Here is a 16,107-nt window from a genome sequence, read left to right on the forward strand (position 1 = left end):
ACGACCCAGCACACAGAAATGGATTTTCTTGCGCGGTTGCGCTAATTTTTTAATAACCACAAAAATAAAACAAATACACAAAATAAACACCTAGCTCTGTACGAGCACTAACTTACACACGGGAACACCCTTCCTAACACGGGACAGCTAAGCTGTTTTCCCGACTTTTCAAATACCACAAACTTAAACACCCAGATTTGACACCGCACTTACTTTTCTTCTCTGGCTACTCAGAGACAGAGCACCTCTTCTGCCTCCTTCTACTCAGCAGCCTCGAGCAGACTGCTTGCTCTCCTTTTAAACTCCCGCACCTGGACCTAATTTTTAATAACGCCCAGGTGCGGATGATAATTAACAATAAAACAATTAAACTAAACAATAAGCAAATCAATTAGCAAATTAAGTGAAACAATAAAGCCTGCCATCTCTCACAACCCGCTATATTACAATACATATATATATATATATATATATATATATATATATATATATATATATATATAAAGAGTGTGCAGTAAAAACAGATTATACAGAGAAGTGTGTTGTGAAATCCCTGATAATATACTGCTGATAGTCATGGAGAAGCACTGATGTAGGTAGCTCTGTCTTTTACCTGGTTAGCTTGTTTTTTTGTTGTTTTTGATAGTTTCATTCGCTCTACATTATTTGTTCTGTAGTTGTGCAGTAAGCATTACTTAGCACTAGGGATGGGCATTTTAGTATATTTTAAATCGAATACACTTAATTTACTAAACGATTACACTATTATGCTTCACATCAACATGCCACTGGCTAAAAATAATGTTTACATAACACCAAAATTGATGTAATACATACGGAAATAACAGTCATGTTACTATTTGAAAATGCTTCAATGAGTAGCTTTTTTTATTAACAGGAAGTGTAATACAAGTTCAGTATGCTGTATGCATAAAGCCCAACATGCATAATTTCCATACCACCAGGGGTCATTTCCAAAATCTAGAAAAGTATAGTCTGATGATGGTGTGATGACATCAACATTCTAGAAAAAGAGCATTTGATTCTGAGTGCCAAAAATAATTGTAAAGAAAGCCAATGAGACCTTAAAGATATGCTGTCTAAACCAATTTTGCAGATGAAAATGACCATGATCATGTCTGAAAATAATTAGAAAACTTCAAAGGATTATGTTGGGGATGAACTACACTGAGTGGACTGAATTGATCATTTGCAAGTGACATGTGAATTAAATACAGTGAGTTATGATAACATGGTGAGGTTAATCCTTTCACATAAATCATTTGAATTAAATGGAATAATTATGTTGCACAGCCTTACATCTATTATAGGGAGAAACACTAAACTAGGGCTTCCATATTTATGAATATTCATAAACATGTACACAAACTGCTGTAAACTGTACCAAAGCAGCACAAAAAGGGGTCAGTGAGCTCTTCAATACACAATGCAACAAACTGTTTATTTACAAAACTAAAGAATGACATGATAATTAGCTTAGTAGATGATAACTCTGAGTTTAGTTTTGGGGTCATTCCATGTCAAATCAGCAGATGGCTCCAGGGTCACTGTCTCGGACCATGATGAAATTGGCACGACTTGTTTAACTTCCCCAAAATTGTATTTCCTAGCTTTCAGGGATATGGAGTTTTCACTGGAAACTTTAATTGTAATAACATGTGAATGGTTTTAAAAATTGTTAATGTATTTGAAATGGGTTAGGATGATGCTGATAGAAACTAAGTCAGCACTGTCCAACCAATAACCAGTGGCAGAAAATCACAAACACAGATTGAATATATAGGCTACAGTGCCTGGCTCATTTCTTGGATAGCCCTGTTTTAAGGCATCTCAACCAACTGCAGTTCAATGCACGATTGCACACCATGAGGCTGAATTGTGAAATATAAGTAACTTCTTAAACAAATTAGATTACTCCTGGTGAATATCTCATTTTAATGGAGGGAAATTCCTTTGTAGGGAATTAATAATGACACTAACTTCGATCAAAGGTGTGACTGTCTTGGTAAAATAAGCACTATTGCAGGAACAGAAAACACCCTAACAATACACAGGGGCAAGTGCTGTAAAAAAAACTGTTTGTATAACCTGAAGCAACCAAGATCCAGGGGGAAGGGAGTGAAAAAGGTCTAGGTGAACTCTTGTGATAGTTTCTGTGTAATTGTGTGACATCCCAGGCTGGAGTTAGTCATTCTTAACTTCCAGTGCTGCTGGGCAGAAACTGGACGTTAGCTGGGCGGACTACATTTCAACATGGCTCCCAATGGAGAGGTGAATATACTTATATAACCATTGTTTAAAAGCTAGTTGCCTACTTTAATTTGCCTAGAATTAAAGTCTGCAAAGTGTATGTTAATCCTGTATTATTTGGAACCAATAAACTGTGTCTAAACCCTGTTGAATATTCTGTCTAAGGCTGGGACCAAATCAAAACTTTGACAACCCGCTAATCACACTTAACAAAACTGTATTTAATAGCATTTTATTTTTATGAGTAGAAGAAATAAGATACTTACAAAAAAAGAAAATGCTATTAAATACAGTTTTGTTAAGTGTGATTAGCGGGTTGTCAAAGTTTTGATTTGGTCCCAGTCTAAGTTCTGTTTAACCCTTAGCGGTCCATTTATTCAGCACGTCTCAGGCGCGTCAGGTCCAATTTATTTTCACACGCGCAGTTTATTTTAGACGCGCTGTTAAAAGTTTTTTTTTTTTCACAGTAAAACGGGTTTAAAAGGCACTGCATATCAAGAGGACACTCAGTCCTGCATCTCCAGCCCCGCCCCACCCCTTGTTCGCTATATTTTTCATATACCTCTTAATAATAGTACGTACCGATAAATCATCTCTTGATCACTCGTTTTATCACCAAACTCCTCCTAATGCGATCCAAGTCATTATTTTATTACTATAACATCTAAAAAAAGCTCTACAAATGTCTGTGATATTCTTTGAGCGCTGGATGCGGAAGCAGCTATCTTGTTTGTTTATATCTGTGTTATCTATGTGATGCCGGGGCTATCTGTATTCATGAGATACGCCCCTTTTTTTTCGGCTTCTCTCGGCTCCTATCGATCTCACTCAGCCATTGAATGGTTTTCTTGGCTTTTTCCGGAGAACAAACGACTAGAGACCTGTTTTTGCGTCTTTTTGATGATGTTGGACAGAGCGACACAGGACCGGAAAGGGTTAATAAAGTGTCTGTCACACAAAGAAAGACGTGTGTAATAATGGAGTGTCCTGTTTCTTGGCTGCACAAATGCAGTTTGGTTTTTCAGTTTTTTAAACTTTAATTTTGTATTTACTGAAAACTGATTTAAACGTCAGCAATAGCTGAGAGTTGATGATAAATGAACCGTCTTAAATCCCTAGTAAATAGGCCTATATATTTTGTAGTACCAGCTGCCTACTATCTGTCTTTAAAATGAAAGCAGTGGCTTCCATTCTTTGGAAGCCATATTTCTAAAGCTTTTTTTTTTTCAAAGCCAGTTTGTTATTTACCAAGCAGAGCAAAAATAAATTTTATATGGATTTTATTTGGCCTAGAGGCCTTCCTACCGCTGACTACCGCTGACAAAAAAGAAAGATCCAAGCTACCCTTGTACCACATCACACAGACCAGGGTTAGAAACTAACGTTCGCCGGAGGCAAATAAAAATTAAATTAAAAAATGCAGGAAAAGTCACAGGGTGTAACAGGGTGTAGCAGTGGTGAACAAACATTCATAATGCTTACAAAACAGTTACTCAGACCTGAAACCTCCCTTCATCTCCCGTTATCATGCCGAATATTGCATTATTTTGAGATAAACGTATGTGTCAGCATTTCATTGAATTTTGCCTGTGTGATTACTTAGGCTGTTAATTTATTCATCACTGTGGTTTAACTGTGAACTTTCAATATAAAGAAAATGTACTTTTTAGAAACAGTAAACAGTATAGAAAAACAACATTTTCTCATATTTACATTTCATTTTTCAATTATGTATTTCTTTTTTGAAGAAGCCCAGTTGCTTGAACACAACGCACTTATTTGGTAGGTCAATCTTTAATCAGTGTAAAATATTAAAGTATTTAAAACTATAATGTTAGGAAATGGCTATTCACTTGAGCTATTTGTGTTTTGATGTTTTTATACTGTTTTGATGTCTAAAAAGTAGATTTAGTCTATAATAACGAAAGTTTAAATTTAACCCACAGTGATGAATACAATTAATAACGTATAGCATCTTTTAAGTAATTTAACAAAAATGTGGAGTTTTATACAGGGTTGCGACCCGCCCCCCCCCCCCCCCCCCCGAAAAAAAAGGGGAAAAAATACGATGATTCGCAAACACAAGGAGTATGGCAGAGAAAAGTGGCAGCAGACTTTTCAAGTAACCTGGCTTTCACAATTTGACTGGCTGCAGTAAGTCTGTGCCTTCAGAAAATAAGATGTACTGCAAGGTTTGTGTCCAGTATGACAAAAGCCAGAGTGGCACATTTGTGACGGGGTTGTGTACCTTTAAGATTTTAAAGCACATGAAAAATCATTTAATCATTATAACTGTGTGTAACTAATGAAGGCAAAGACTGCCAAACAAGGCACATCAAAAGGAAACAATTACTACACACCATGTGATTTTTAAAGCTCAAAGATCTTTTCAGAACAGCTCACGCCCTTGCAAAGCATGCACGACTGTGTTCTGATTTTGAATGGAGGTGTGACGTGGATGAGGCAAAAGGATTAAATGTGGGGAAGACCTATAGAAATTCTAAACAGGCACAGGAGTGTTTACACGCTATTGCGATGACCTAGCATCCAGCCCACTTAACCAGACTTGCAACTGCTAAATATTTGTCGGTTATCTTGGACAGTTCTGCAGATAGTTCCATTACTGAGGCAGTGATATGCTACATGAAGTATGCTGTCAATGGTGTTGTCCACACAGACTTTATTGGGGTTTAGAAACTCAGTCGATGTATCTGGGATGAGCATTAATGTTTATTGTGTCTTTTTTTAATACAATAAAAAATCTAAATGTATAAGTGTTCATTTATTAGGCAAATAAAATTTAAGCCTAATATTTTAGGGACTCCAACAGCTGTTGTTCATTCTGACTCAGGAACTTCACATTAGGACTAGTAAGTTTACATAAGGACTAGCAAGTTTCCGAAGGTACGATGCTTTGGGACTAATACCACAATTTTTTTAGTTTCTAACCCTGATTATACCATCTCACATAGACTGTACATACAGACAAACCTTTACAGATTGAAGTGGATACTAGCTATTCCGCCATCTACAGAAAATCAAGATTATTATTATTATTATTTATTTCTTAGCAGACGCCCTTATCCAGGGCGACTTACAATTGCTACAAGATATCACATTATTTATACATACAATTACCCATTTATACAGTTGGGTTTTTACTGGAGCAATCTAGGTAAAGTACCTTGCTCAAGGGCACAGCAGCAGTGTCCCCTACCTGGGATTGAACCCACGACCCTCCGGTCAAGAGTCCAGAGCCCTACCCACTACTCCACACTGCTGCCCCCAGATGGGGTGTTCCAGTATGTAAATGTATTTGTATGGGTTTCTGTAACATTCAGCATCTATATCCTGTTTATTTTTAGATTACACATAATAGATAAGCTGGAACAAAGTCCAGGTGTTTTATATACCCTGTCAAAGGGACGTAGCTTTAGCTGTCCAGCGCTAGCAACCAATTAATCTGGGGAGTAGTACTGTAATCCAATATGGGTAATTGTGCACAGCCCTATAACCACTCGGGTTTCCCAGAATGACACTCGTATACACTAACTGGTGATTGTGGGTGCTCTGCTAAATCCACTGTGAAATATGAACCCTAAATGCCACATTTGCAACTTTGTATTCTCTTTATTATTAGCTGACTAACCCTAATAAACTAGATCCTATTGCTATTTTACAAAATGAAAAGATTTAATGAAAAGATTAAGAGTAAAATGACTACCCCTCATCCAGCAATCATAAACACTCATGACATTACACTGCCACTAACTAAAGCTGAGTTTTGCAAAATGGGGTAGACTGCAACATAAAATCCTTATCATAAAATTAGACCTCTACGAATACAATTAATAATGCTGTCTGGGCCTGTGTATTAATTGTACAGCACATGCCACAATAAGGATCTTTTCTGTTTTGATTGGTCTTGTTTTATTGAGACAGTATAGATTTGGTAAATAGCTACCCAAACCTCTAATGTAACCTGTAATATAGGCTTGTAGCAAATTTTAACTTTTAACTTGGCAGATGACTTTTATCTTAAACGGTCTGTTTTGTACAGTGTTCTATTGTTTATCTTCATCTAAGTAGGTTTCTGTGTAAGAAACACTCTCTTACACATAATGTTCTTGGATATGATTCCAATTCTACATGGGACTGTCCTATTAAGCACCTGTCTGGAATAATATGTGTTCCTGCTCCTGTACATTAAACCACCAAGGAGTCTTCTCAGACCTTTATGTGTTGTACAACCAGTCATAATGGAATGCTACAGGCGTAACAAGTGAGTGAGTAACAATAGCACTGGGAGGAGCGAAGTGAAGCAGACTATTGTGAATAAAGTAAAAGGGAAAATAAATACTTTTTAAACAAAAATATGCTTAAAATAAGTGCCATGTTAAGTGTTAACCATGTGTTAATAAACAAGTAATTGTTTTATGTGATCTGAAAACACCAAATGCAACACTGTCATTGTCAATAATTATATTGCTGCAGAACAGGACTGACTTGTTTTTCCAAATAAGTTGCAATGAACACAACACTGTAATTGAGCCTCTCTAGTTTTGACTTTTATAGTGTTACTTAAAGCATGACTGTTTACAAATGGAAAAGAGCTGTGTAGTGTCACTCTGCAAACATCCTGAACAGCATTTTAAGCAGCCTTCCAACAATAGAAAACAGAAAGTCAGACTTTGTGTAACCTACTGTATTTTAGAGCTGCAGGTAGTATGATATTTGTTGGGAATTCTGTGATGGCTGCTGCACACATCTGAGGTATGTGTTGTATAAAGACAAAAGAAAGGAGTAGGAAAAAGAGGTCTGCACAAAAGGCAAAACCACAGAGAAGGTTGTATAAAACTGCAGAACTACATCAAGTAAAATATTAAGAAACAACCCTTGAATGTGTGCTATGTTAATGCTTGCTTGTATTGAGAAAACATACTTAAGTAAGCACTTGTGCTCATAAGATGGACTGTAGACGAGGCCTCTCGTTGATACATTGGTTACTTTCTGCTATTACTAATCCCCATTTTTGTTTTAGCTCTACTGATTATGTTTAATGCTATAACTGTAACTTGTCAAGAAACAGTATATTTAACTCTAAAAAGGGCATTTACTGCAAGAACAATATGTGTTAATATCTTCCTTAACACTTCATTTACCTGAAAATCTATGTTCATAAAAAATCATTAGTCTCACACAGAATTATAGAGTAAGTGCTTTATCATAACTAGCCAGTTTGCATCTAGATTGTCACCCTTTTAAGTTCCCCAAATGCACAGCACATTTGAACAACTTCATATATAGTCACCATTTTTCCAATTACGTGAATTGTGTGATCACACATTTGAGATAGCAAATAATTATGCCCTGGGGATCTGGTCCTGTTCTTGTATTTATGCACCATATATTAGGTTATGCTTTTCTGAATTATCTATACATTATCAATCACTGGACACTAGTTGAAGTATAATACAACAATGTCATAAAATGCCACTTTGTATCAAAAAATGTATTTAATGATGATATCCAAGACTTAATCTCATTGGATACTGTTCCAGTTGGAGACACAAGCCAGCATCTGGACTTGCTCGCTGGCATGCCCATATTGCCTCAATCATTTGGTTAGTGTGACATTCCACACCTGTCTTGGGTCTTATCCAGACCACATGAAATCTGTTGGTACATTAGATGCTTAAATAGAAATCTCATCAGCAATGTAGCAAAATGGGGCTGCTGTGGCTTGCTGCTTGTGAGGTAAATACAGGAGGTAGCTTAATTGCTAATAAATATCCGGGTTCATAAATAACAGTTCCCATGCTTTCTTGACTTACAGAAGCGAACTCTTTGTTTAGGACACCACATGTCCTTGATTTCACAGACAAAAAAACTGACAGTCCATGTTTCTAGGTACACCTGCTTTAGTGGCAATGACTGGAATTATTTTAAAAAAATGTGATGACATTCAAGCCAATGTTACAACACACAACTTGAGGCTTGTAAAGGATAGGAATTAAGCATTATGTTTCCAGCTGCTATTGACATTTAAACTTAAAAACAAACATGATCTTGCATGTTTGCCAAACAAATCCCTCAGTGCGTGAACAATACACCCCACCCTTTAAGAAAACATACTAAATTTGTCTACATGTTAATATCTAATCCTATTATGTAATATGTCACTAATATTTTAAAACTAGTTTTTCACCTAGGCATGTACAGCATTTAAAATTGTTTACACAATAGGGTAGGGTAACAACTACTTATAGTGTAACAACTACTTATAGTGCCCTGGAGAAAGTTGTTGTCTATTTTACCCAATGCAGATTTGTTTACTAAATTGCTTTACATTCCTTAGATAATCGTCCCCTATTCAAAAATAGCAAGGCATCCTAAAAAAATGGAGTGGGGCCCCAATGTTGGGATATATGTTCTTTGATTTAACTCAAATGGATTTCTGACAATGTTGTTCAGCCTTTCTTCCCAAATACCCCACTCAGTCATTTTGTTGTCTTTAAAATATGTTACCTATTTTTACAGAGGGGACTATCATCTATTCAGGAATACCAAGATACTTAGAAAATAAGAGATTTGAGTGAGGTTTGTCTGATTACCTTTCTGACTCACACTTTTTTAATTTACCTAGAGTTTTTTAAAAGATTAAAAAATATTTTATTTTCAGGACATTTTGGGCAAAAGCCCTTCTTCAGCTGTTTAAAAAGAAAAGTAAACACAGTGCAGTAAACTTGTTGTTATTCAAGAATTGTAATTATACAAAAATGATGTGGATGATGTCATGATTATTAGAATAGAATGTTCATTCCAAGAGTTTCCAAAGTTCCCAGTTTGAAGATAAACTCTTGTTCCTTTTGTTTCTGAGCAACATTTGTTCCATAGCACTGATTGATCACACAGACTGTGGTGTCTTCAGCAGTGCGATCATCACTGTTGAAGTGACGGGCTACTGGAAATGCAGTGGTGTTAATGCAAATGCTTCTTAAGTGTTCTACAAACCGGTCTGCTAAAAGTCTTTTAGTTTCGCCAGTATACAGTATGTTGCATTTCTTGCAGATAATGCTATTTCTAGCATAGACTATTCCTTTAGAGGTACATGTAAAATGTTGAATGAAGATTTAATGCCTCTAATCTCTGTTTCAGAATGAATGTCTTTACAGCTATTACATCGTAGTCTTTCAAAGGTTCCCCAGAAGGACGAATAGCACTGTGTACCTCATATTCTCTTATATTCTTGTCTCTTCTATATGACATCAAGGTGGGAGTCTTGAAAATAGGCGCTGTAGATGGGTCTTGTAAAATTGTAAAGTTTCTTTGGACAATTGTCTGTATCTGTTGGTAGGGTGGTAAGTGAGGACCAGAGGGATTCTATCATCTGTATGTTGTATATTGTTATTATATAAAGCATTTTTTCTATTTATATTTGAAATGATCTTGTCTGGAAAGTCACAATTTCCAAAAAACACACACATTTCCTCGCTTTTTTTCAAACTGGGAACTTTGGAACCTCTTGGAATGAACATTCTATTCTAATAATCATGACATCATCCACATCATTTTTGTATAATTACAATTCTTGAATAACAACAAGTTTACTGCACTGATTTTTTAATCTTTTAAACTTTTTGTGTACATCTTTTAAAAAAACGTTTTCTTTCATATGCCTATATATATATATATTGAATGTAAACAATAACAAGTAGTTGTCATGCCGTCAAAAACCTATAAATACCTCCAATGTTTTGATTCAAACACAGGCTCCCTTGAGAAAGATATGTACAACATATCGAAACGTTGGGCAGCTGGCTCTTTGAGATAAATTATATATATATATATATATATATATATATATATATATATATATATATATATATATATATATATATATATATAATCATCCCTAGAATCGGATACTCTTAAAATACTAAATAATGTTAATAACAGGTTTCATGATAATTGGATAAGCGTTCTCCCGATATATGCAAACATGTAAGTGTGACATACAGATGTACAGACAAACCCCCATACTGTTTATCCCCTGAATCGGATATTCTCAAACTTAAGATAAATATTGTTAACACCAAGTTTCATGACAACTGATAAGCAGTTCTCCATTCGAGAGAACACCCCCGACAAGTGTTGTAGTGCACCTTTAGTGGAATGTGACTGCAGGTTATGATTTACACGGCTCTGTATAAAGGGGTAGTTGCGGTATCTTGTAACCTTTGAATAGCTAGCACTGTTCTAACCATAATTAAATTTCTGGATGGGAAGTGAAATGTTATTAAAAAAAAAAAAAAAGACATGCTACTCTGAAGTGGGAAAATGTGTGACTTATTGCTAAAAGAAGATAATGTGTTTAAATAAATACATTAATATTTATTTATGTATTTATTTTTCAGCCATGAAGTTGCTTCCTGCCATTTTTGCCTTACTGTGGTGTGTTGCTGCTAGCCTGACGTGGGCTGCCAAAATCGTTGTTGTGCCTCCTATCATGTTTGAGAGCCACCTATACATCTTCAAGACTCTGGCTTCTGCCTTATACCAAGAAGGGCATGATTCTGTCTTCCTTGTTTCCGAGGGTCGTGAGGTGCCCCCATCTCATCACTACCGCTTTCAGCGATACCCAGGCATCTTTAACAGCACCACAGCAGATGATTTTCTGCAGTCCAAGATGAAGAACATCTTCTCAGGACGTCTGACTGCGCTAGAACTCTTTGATATCTTGGAGCACTACTCCCAGAACTGCGACCTTATGGTTGGAAACCAGAACCTCATGTCTCGCCTCAGGGAAGAAGAGTTTGACCTGGTCCTGGTTGACCCCAACGAGATGTGTGGCTTTGTCATTGCTCATCTCCTAGGGGTGAGGTATGCAGTCTTTAGCACAGGTCTGTGGTACCCAGCAGAAGTAGGGGCTCCAGCCCCCTTAGCATATGTTCCTGAATTTAACTCCCTTCTCACAGACAACATGAACCTTTTCCAAAGGATTACAAACACAGCCGTCTACTTGGTCTCGCGCTTTGGGGTGCAATTTTTAGTACTGCCAAGGTATGACCGAATCATGAAGAAGTACAATATACAGCCAGAGGCGTCAATGTATGACTTGGTTCAAGGAAGCAGCCTCTGGATGCTGTGTACAGACATGGCCCTGGAGTTTCCACGGCCTACTTTACCTCATGTGGTGTATGTGGGAGGCATCCTCACTAAACCTGCCAGCCCTCTACCAGAAGTAAGGCTTCATGACTTCCCTTAAAATGCAATAATTTAAATAATTAACACATTATGAGGTGCTGTTCAGGAATATGTTTTTATCTACAGTATTATTGTTTGATCCATGAGTTTAAACACAGATATGTACCGTAAAAATCATTTTATAGGTCGCACTGGCGTAGAAGTCGCTTACCCCCCTTTTTGAGACTTCGGTTTTAGGAAAACATATTTTTTTGTGTTTTAAAATACTTGTTTTTTTGTGTTTTTTTTACAATTTTAATTTTTTCCTACATGCTCAACACCGATAAATAAAGAAAGATATGCAGGTTTAGTTTTGAAATAAGCTTTGTTTGCAACATTTTATTCCATTAATAATTTTACAGTGCTTTTCGTTTTTAGTTAAACTGCTAGAAACTGTTTATTTTTCAAAATGTAAAAAGTAATAATTAACAGAGCGTAAAATCAAGTTATACATCCCACATCACATCTGTATTAAACAACTGTTATTTTATTTTAGCTTATCAAGTATCCATACAAGTTCAAGAACATACCTTCTTTGCTTTACTGAACATTTCTTTCCAAAATCATACTTAGACAACAGTTCCAGCAGCATTGGCTTTTACAAATTTGTTGTAGTAATTCAAATTTAAAAGAAAAGTATTAAACAGTGCTGCTTCATCAATTAAAAAGAAAAAAAAGAAAAAAAAACAATAAACTAAACAGTGCACCATTTAATAACCAGTAAACAAAACATTTGAGTGTTGCATACGGTGTAGTGCAATTGCATTCAGTTTTCAGCTGTACAAATACATTTTGTTTTGTTAATCAGAACCATAACCATACACATACTTTACAAATGTACCACTGTGTTGCACTGACATGTAGAACAAGTTACAGTGTGTATTAAAAGTCATTCAAAGTATTCCATTCAAACAAAATGTTTTCTACATCAGGCCATTAACACTTTCCTCCTATCAGCTTGTTTTTCTTTGGCCATTCTTGTTTTGTCTCCAGTCACGTGCTGTTTTTGCGATTAACATGTTTCAGCAAATTCAACAACGCGCAATTTCAAACCTGTTGAGTAGCATTTTATGTTTTTCCTTACTGTCCTACTTCATCCAGTCTCAAAGTCACTGGCATTATTATAGCATTGCAGTTACAACTAATGAAAGACTTGAAAAGTTTACAGCTCAGTTTTCTAACCAATAGCTGTTTGGTATGGATCCCAGAAGTGGGTTTAGTTTGAATGTTGACAAATCAATGGCTTGGGAGGGTGGGAATAAGGAGATTCATAGAGACTGACAGCTATTGTGTTAACACTAAGTGAAGCAGTGCAGCTGTGATGTTTTCGAGAGGAGGTCAGTCAAGAGTCTGTAGCTTGTGTTTAACACGCAAGGGTATTGAGAGTAAGAAATTAAAACTTTTAATTAGAACAGTGATTTTGTGTTTCTACCTAGCAACATGAATGCCATAGATCCTGAACAAATAAATCGGGTTGTTGACGGTTAAGATTGTGTGAGACATAACCGTGGCTGTAGTAATCCCATTGTGGCACTGGTACAGTAGTTTAATATTAGACACACCGGCGCATACGTTGCACCGGTGTATTAGTCGCTCCCCCTTTTAAGGGCCCCACAAATGCCTAGAAAATTGACATACAATGGTTTTTATTGTAGTTGTGCAAAAAAACAACAACAATATAGTAAGTATTTAGACAAGAGTTTAGTACTTCCTATTGATTGCTAAAATGTTTGTGTAAATACATTTATTTGTATTACTACAGGGGCGTAGCATAGACTGAGGCAGCCAGGGGGGTGGGCTGCCTCAGTAGAATTGGCTAGGTACATTTTTGAAGAAAAAAAAAAAAAGTAAAAAAATATATATATCTGGTCTGATATATCTGAAGATCTATTTTTAATAATGTGCCCAGTTTCATGCTTAAGACATAATCGACATGTTTGGTTATATATATATATATATATATATATATATATGAGGGCTGTCAATTAATCGCAGTTAACTTCTGCGATTAACACGTAAATGTTTTTAGAGATTAATTATTTTAACACACGTTAATCGCACTGCTGTGTTTTGAGCCTTTCGGCACACCGTACTTCAATCCCGGCTGCTGCAACATTTGATTGAGTGTCTGAGTGCAGTTACTGTTTAAACAGAAAGTTAGTCACTGAACCGTGTAATAGAGCAAAGCACTAAAACTGAGTGGGAGGTTTATTTATTTATTTTTTAAAACATTCTGACGGCTCATTGGACAGAAACGCTTACTTTTCTACAGTTAAAGTGAGTTCCAGTTTCACACTTACAGCATTGATTTACAAAAGGGGCGAAATAAGAACTAGGTCGCAAAGTGATTTCTAAAAGCTGATTTGGGTCACTAAGTATATGGCTTTCAAGGGGTTTAGATTAAATGACTTGTGTATTCACTTGTTGATGCTTTTAAAATATAAATCAAGTGGCGTGGTTACATTAATCAGGCTTTAAAAATCATTTTGCGACCTAGTTTTTATTTTGCCCCTTTTGAAAATCATGATGACAGTACATCTCGCCTGCTGCATGCTGAACACGCCTTCACTTCTCAAAATAGACCAGCAGCTCTTCTGCTACAGACAACAACAATACAACAACAAATTAAACCAGTTTCGACAGAAATTCAGGATCGCTGCAAGCCCACAAGTTTTTTTTTTTGAGTGTACTATGTAAAGCCTAACAATTTTTCTTCTTAGTTTTCAGTTTTTCGATATGAAGACAGTTTTTTTTTTATGTTCTCTTTACAATGAACAGTTCATTTCCTAGAACTGCTTACTGTAGCTACATATTTATAATTGTATTTTTTAAGAAAATTAAAAAATCAGTCCACAATCACACTTAAAAATAGATTTCCTATTTATTCTGTTTTCTGATCTCTGTGTGCTGCTGATCAAGGTTGAACCGCACACATTATTGTGTTGGTTGTGTTTGTAATTTCTAAATTATTGCCCCTAGTACATTTTGGTCACGTTCTCAATGGGTAAATTTACTGGTTAAGTAAATAAATACATTTTAAACAATTTTATTTACAGTCAAGGATAATAATAATAATAATAATAATAATAATAATAATAATAATAATAATAATAATAATAACAGTAAATAGCACCAGTAATAAAACTAATTTAAATTAGATGGATGTAGTAATTGTATCAGTTTAATATGCATTTAAAACCAAGATTAACTAAGATAAATCTTTTCAATTGCGAGATTAATTGTCATTAATTTATTTAATCACTTGACAGCCCAAATATATATACATACAGTGCCTTGCAAAAGTATTCAGACCCCTGACCAATTCTCTCATATTACTGAATTACAAATGGTACATTGAAATTTCGTTCTGTTTGATATTTTATTTTAAAACACTGAAACTCAAAATCAATTATTGTAAGGTGACATTGGTTTTATGTTGGGAAATATTTTTAAGAAAAATAAAAAACTGAAATATCTTGCTTGCATAAGTATTCAACCCCCACACATTAATATTTGGTAGAGCCACCTTTCGCTTTAAGTCTTTTGGGGTAAGTATGTACCAGCTTTGCACACAGTGTCGGAGTGATTTTGGCCCATTCTTCTTGGCAGATTTGCTCCAGGTTGTTCAGGTTGGTTGGACGACGCTTATGGACTGCAATTTTCAAATAGTGCCACAGATTCTCAATGGGATTGAGATCAGGACTTTGACTGGGACACTGTACGACATTCACCTTTTTGTTCTTGAGACACTCCATTGTTGCTTTGGCCTTGTGCTTGGGATCATTGTCGTGCTGAAAGGTGAATTTTATTATTTATTTCTTAGCAGACGAAGAAATAAATTTCCTCCCAAACTTCAGTTTTTTAGCGGACTGAAGCAGGTTCTCTTGCAGTAATTCCCTGTATTTTGCTCCATCCATTCTTCCTTCAATTTTAATAAGATGCCCAGTCCCTGCTGATGAGAAGCATCCCCACAGCATGATGCTGCCACCACCATACTTCACTGTAGGGATGGTGTTTCTTGAGGCATGGGCAGTGTTAGGTTTGCGCCACACATAGCGCTTTGAGTTTTGGCCAAAAAGCTCTATCTTGGTCTCATCTGACCACAAAACCTTTTCCGACATCGCAGCTGGGTCACTCTCATGCTTTCTGGCAAACTCCAGACGTGCTTTCAGGTGGTACTTTTTGAGTAACGGCTTCTTTCTTGCCACCCTCCCATACAGGCCAGTGTTATGCAGAGCTCTTGATATGGTTGACTGGTGCACCATTACTCCACTCCCAGCTCCTTCAAGTGATTGTTGGCCTCTCTGTGGCTTCTCTCACAAGTCTCCTTCTTGTTTGAGCGCTGAGTTTTGAGGGACGGCCTTTTCTTGGCAGTGCCTGGGTGGTGTGATGCAGCTTCCACTTCCTGATTATTGATCCAACTGTGCTCACTGGGATATCCAAACACTTGGATATTATTTTGTACCATTTCCCTAATCTATGCAGTTGTATTACTTTAACTTCTGTAGAATGCTCTTTGGTCTTCATTTTCCTTCAGATTCACAGCCTGACCAATGATCCTTCAACAGTGGGGTTTTTATCCAGAAAATG

At 36.2% G+C, this 16,107-nt stretch overlaps 1 protein-coding gene across 1 annotated transcript in view; it reads left to right on the plus strand.

The window, feature by feature from the left end:
• LOC117409393 (2-hydroxyacylsphingosine 1-beta-galactosyltransferase-like) overlaps positions 1-16,107 on the plus strand; it is a 36,344-nt gene that overhangs the window by 2,844 nt on the left and 17,393 nt on the right. Inside the window, exon 2 of the mRNA XM_034015375.3 lies at positions 10,689-11,515. Within this exon, the coding sequence (XP_033871266.2) occupies positions 10,691-11,515 (825 nt within the window). The 5' untranslated portion in view covers positions 10,689-10,690. The remainder of the gene's footprint in view (positions 1-10,688; positions 11,516-16,107) is intronic.

The sequence above is a fragment of the Acipenser ruthenus genome, chromosome 2 (assembly GCF_902713425.1).
Source record: "Acipenser ruthenus chromosome 2, fAciRut3.2 maternal haplotype, whole genome shotgun sequence".
Lineage (NCBI taxonomy): Eukaryota > Metazoa > Chordata > Actinopteri > Acipenseriformes > Acipenseridae > Acipenser > Acipenser ruthenus.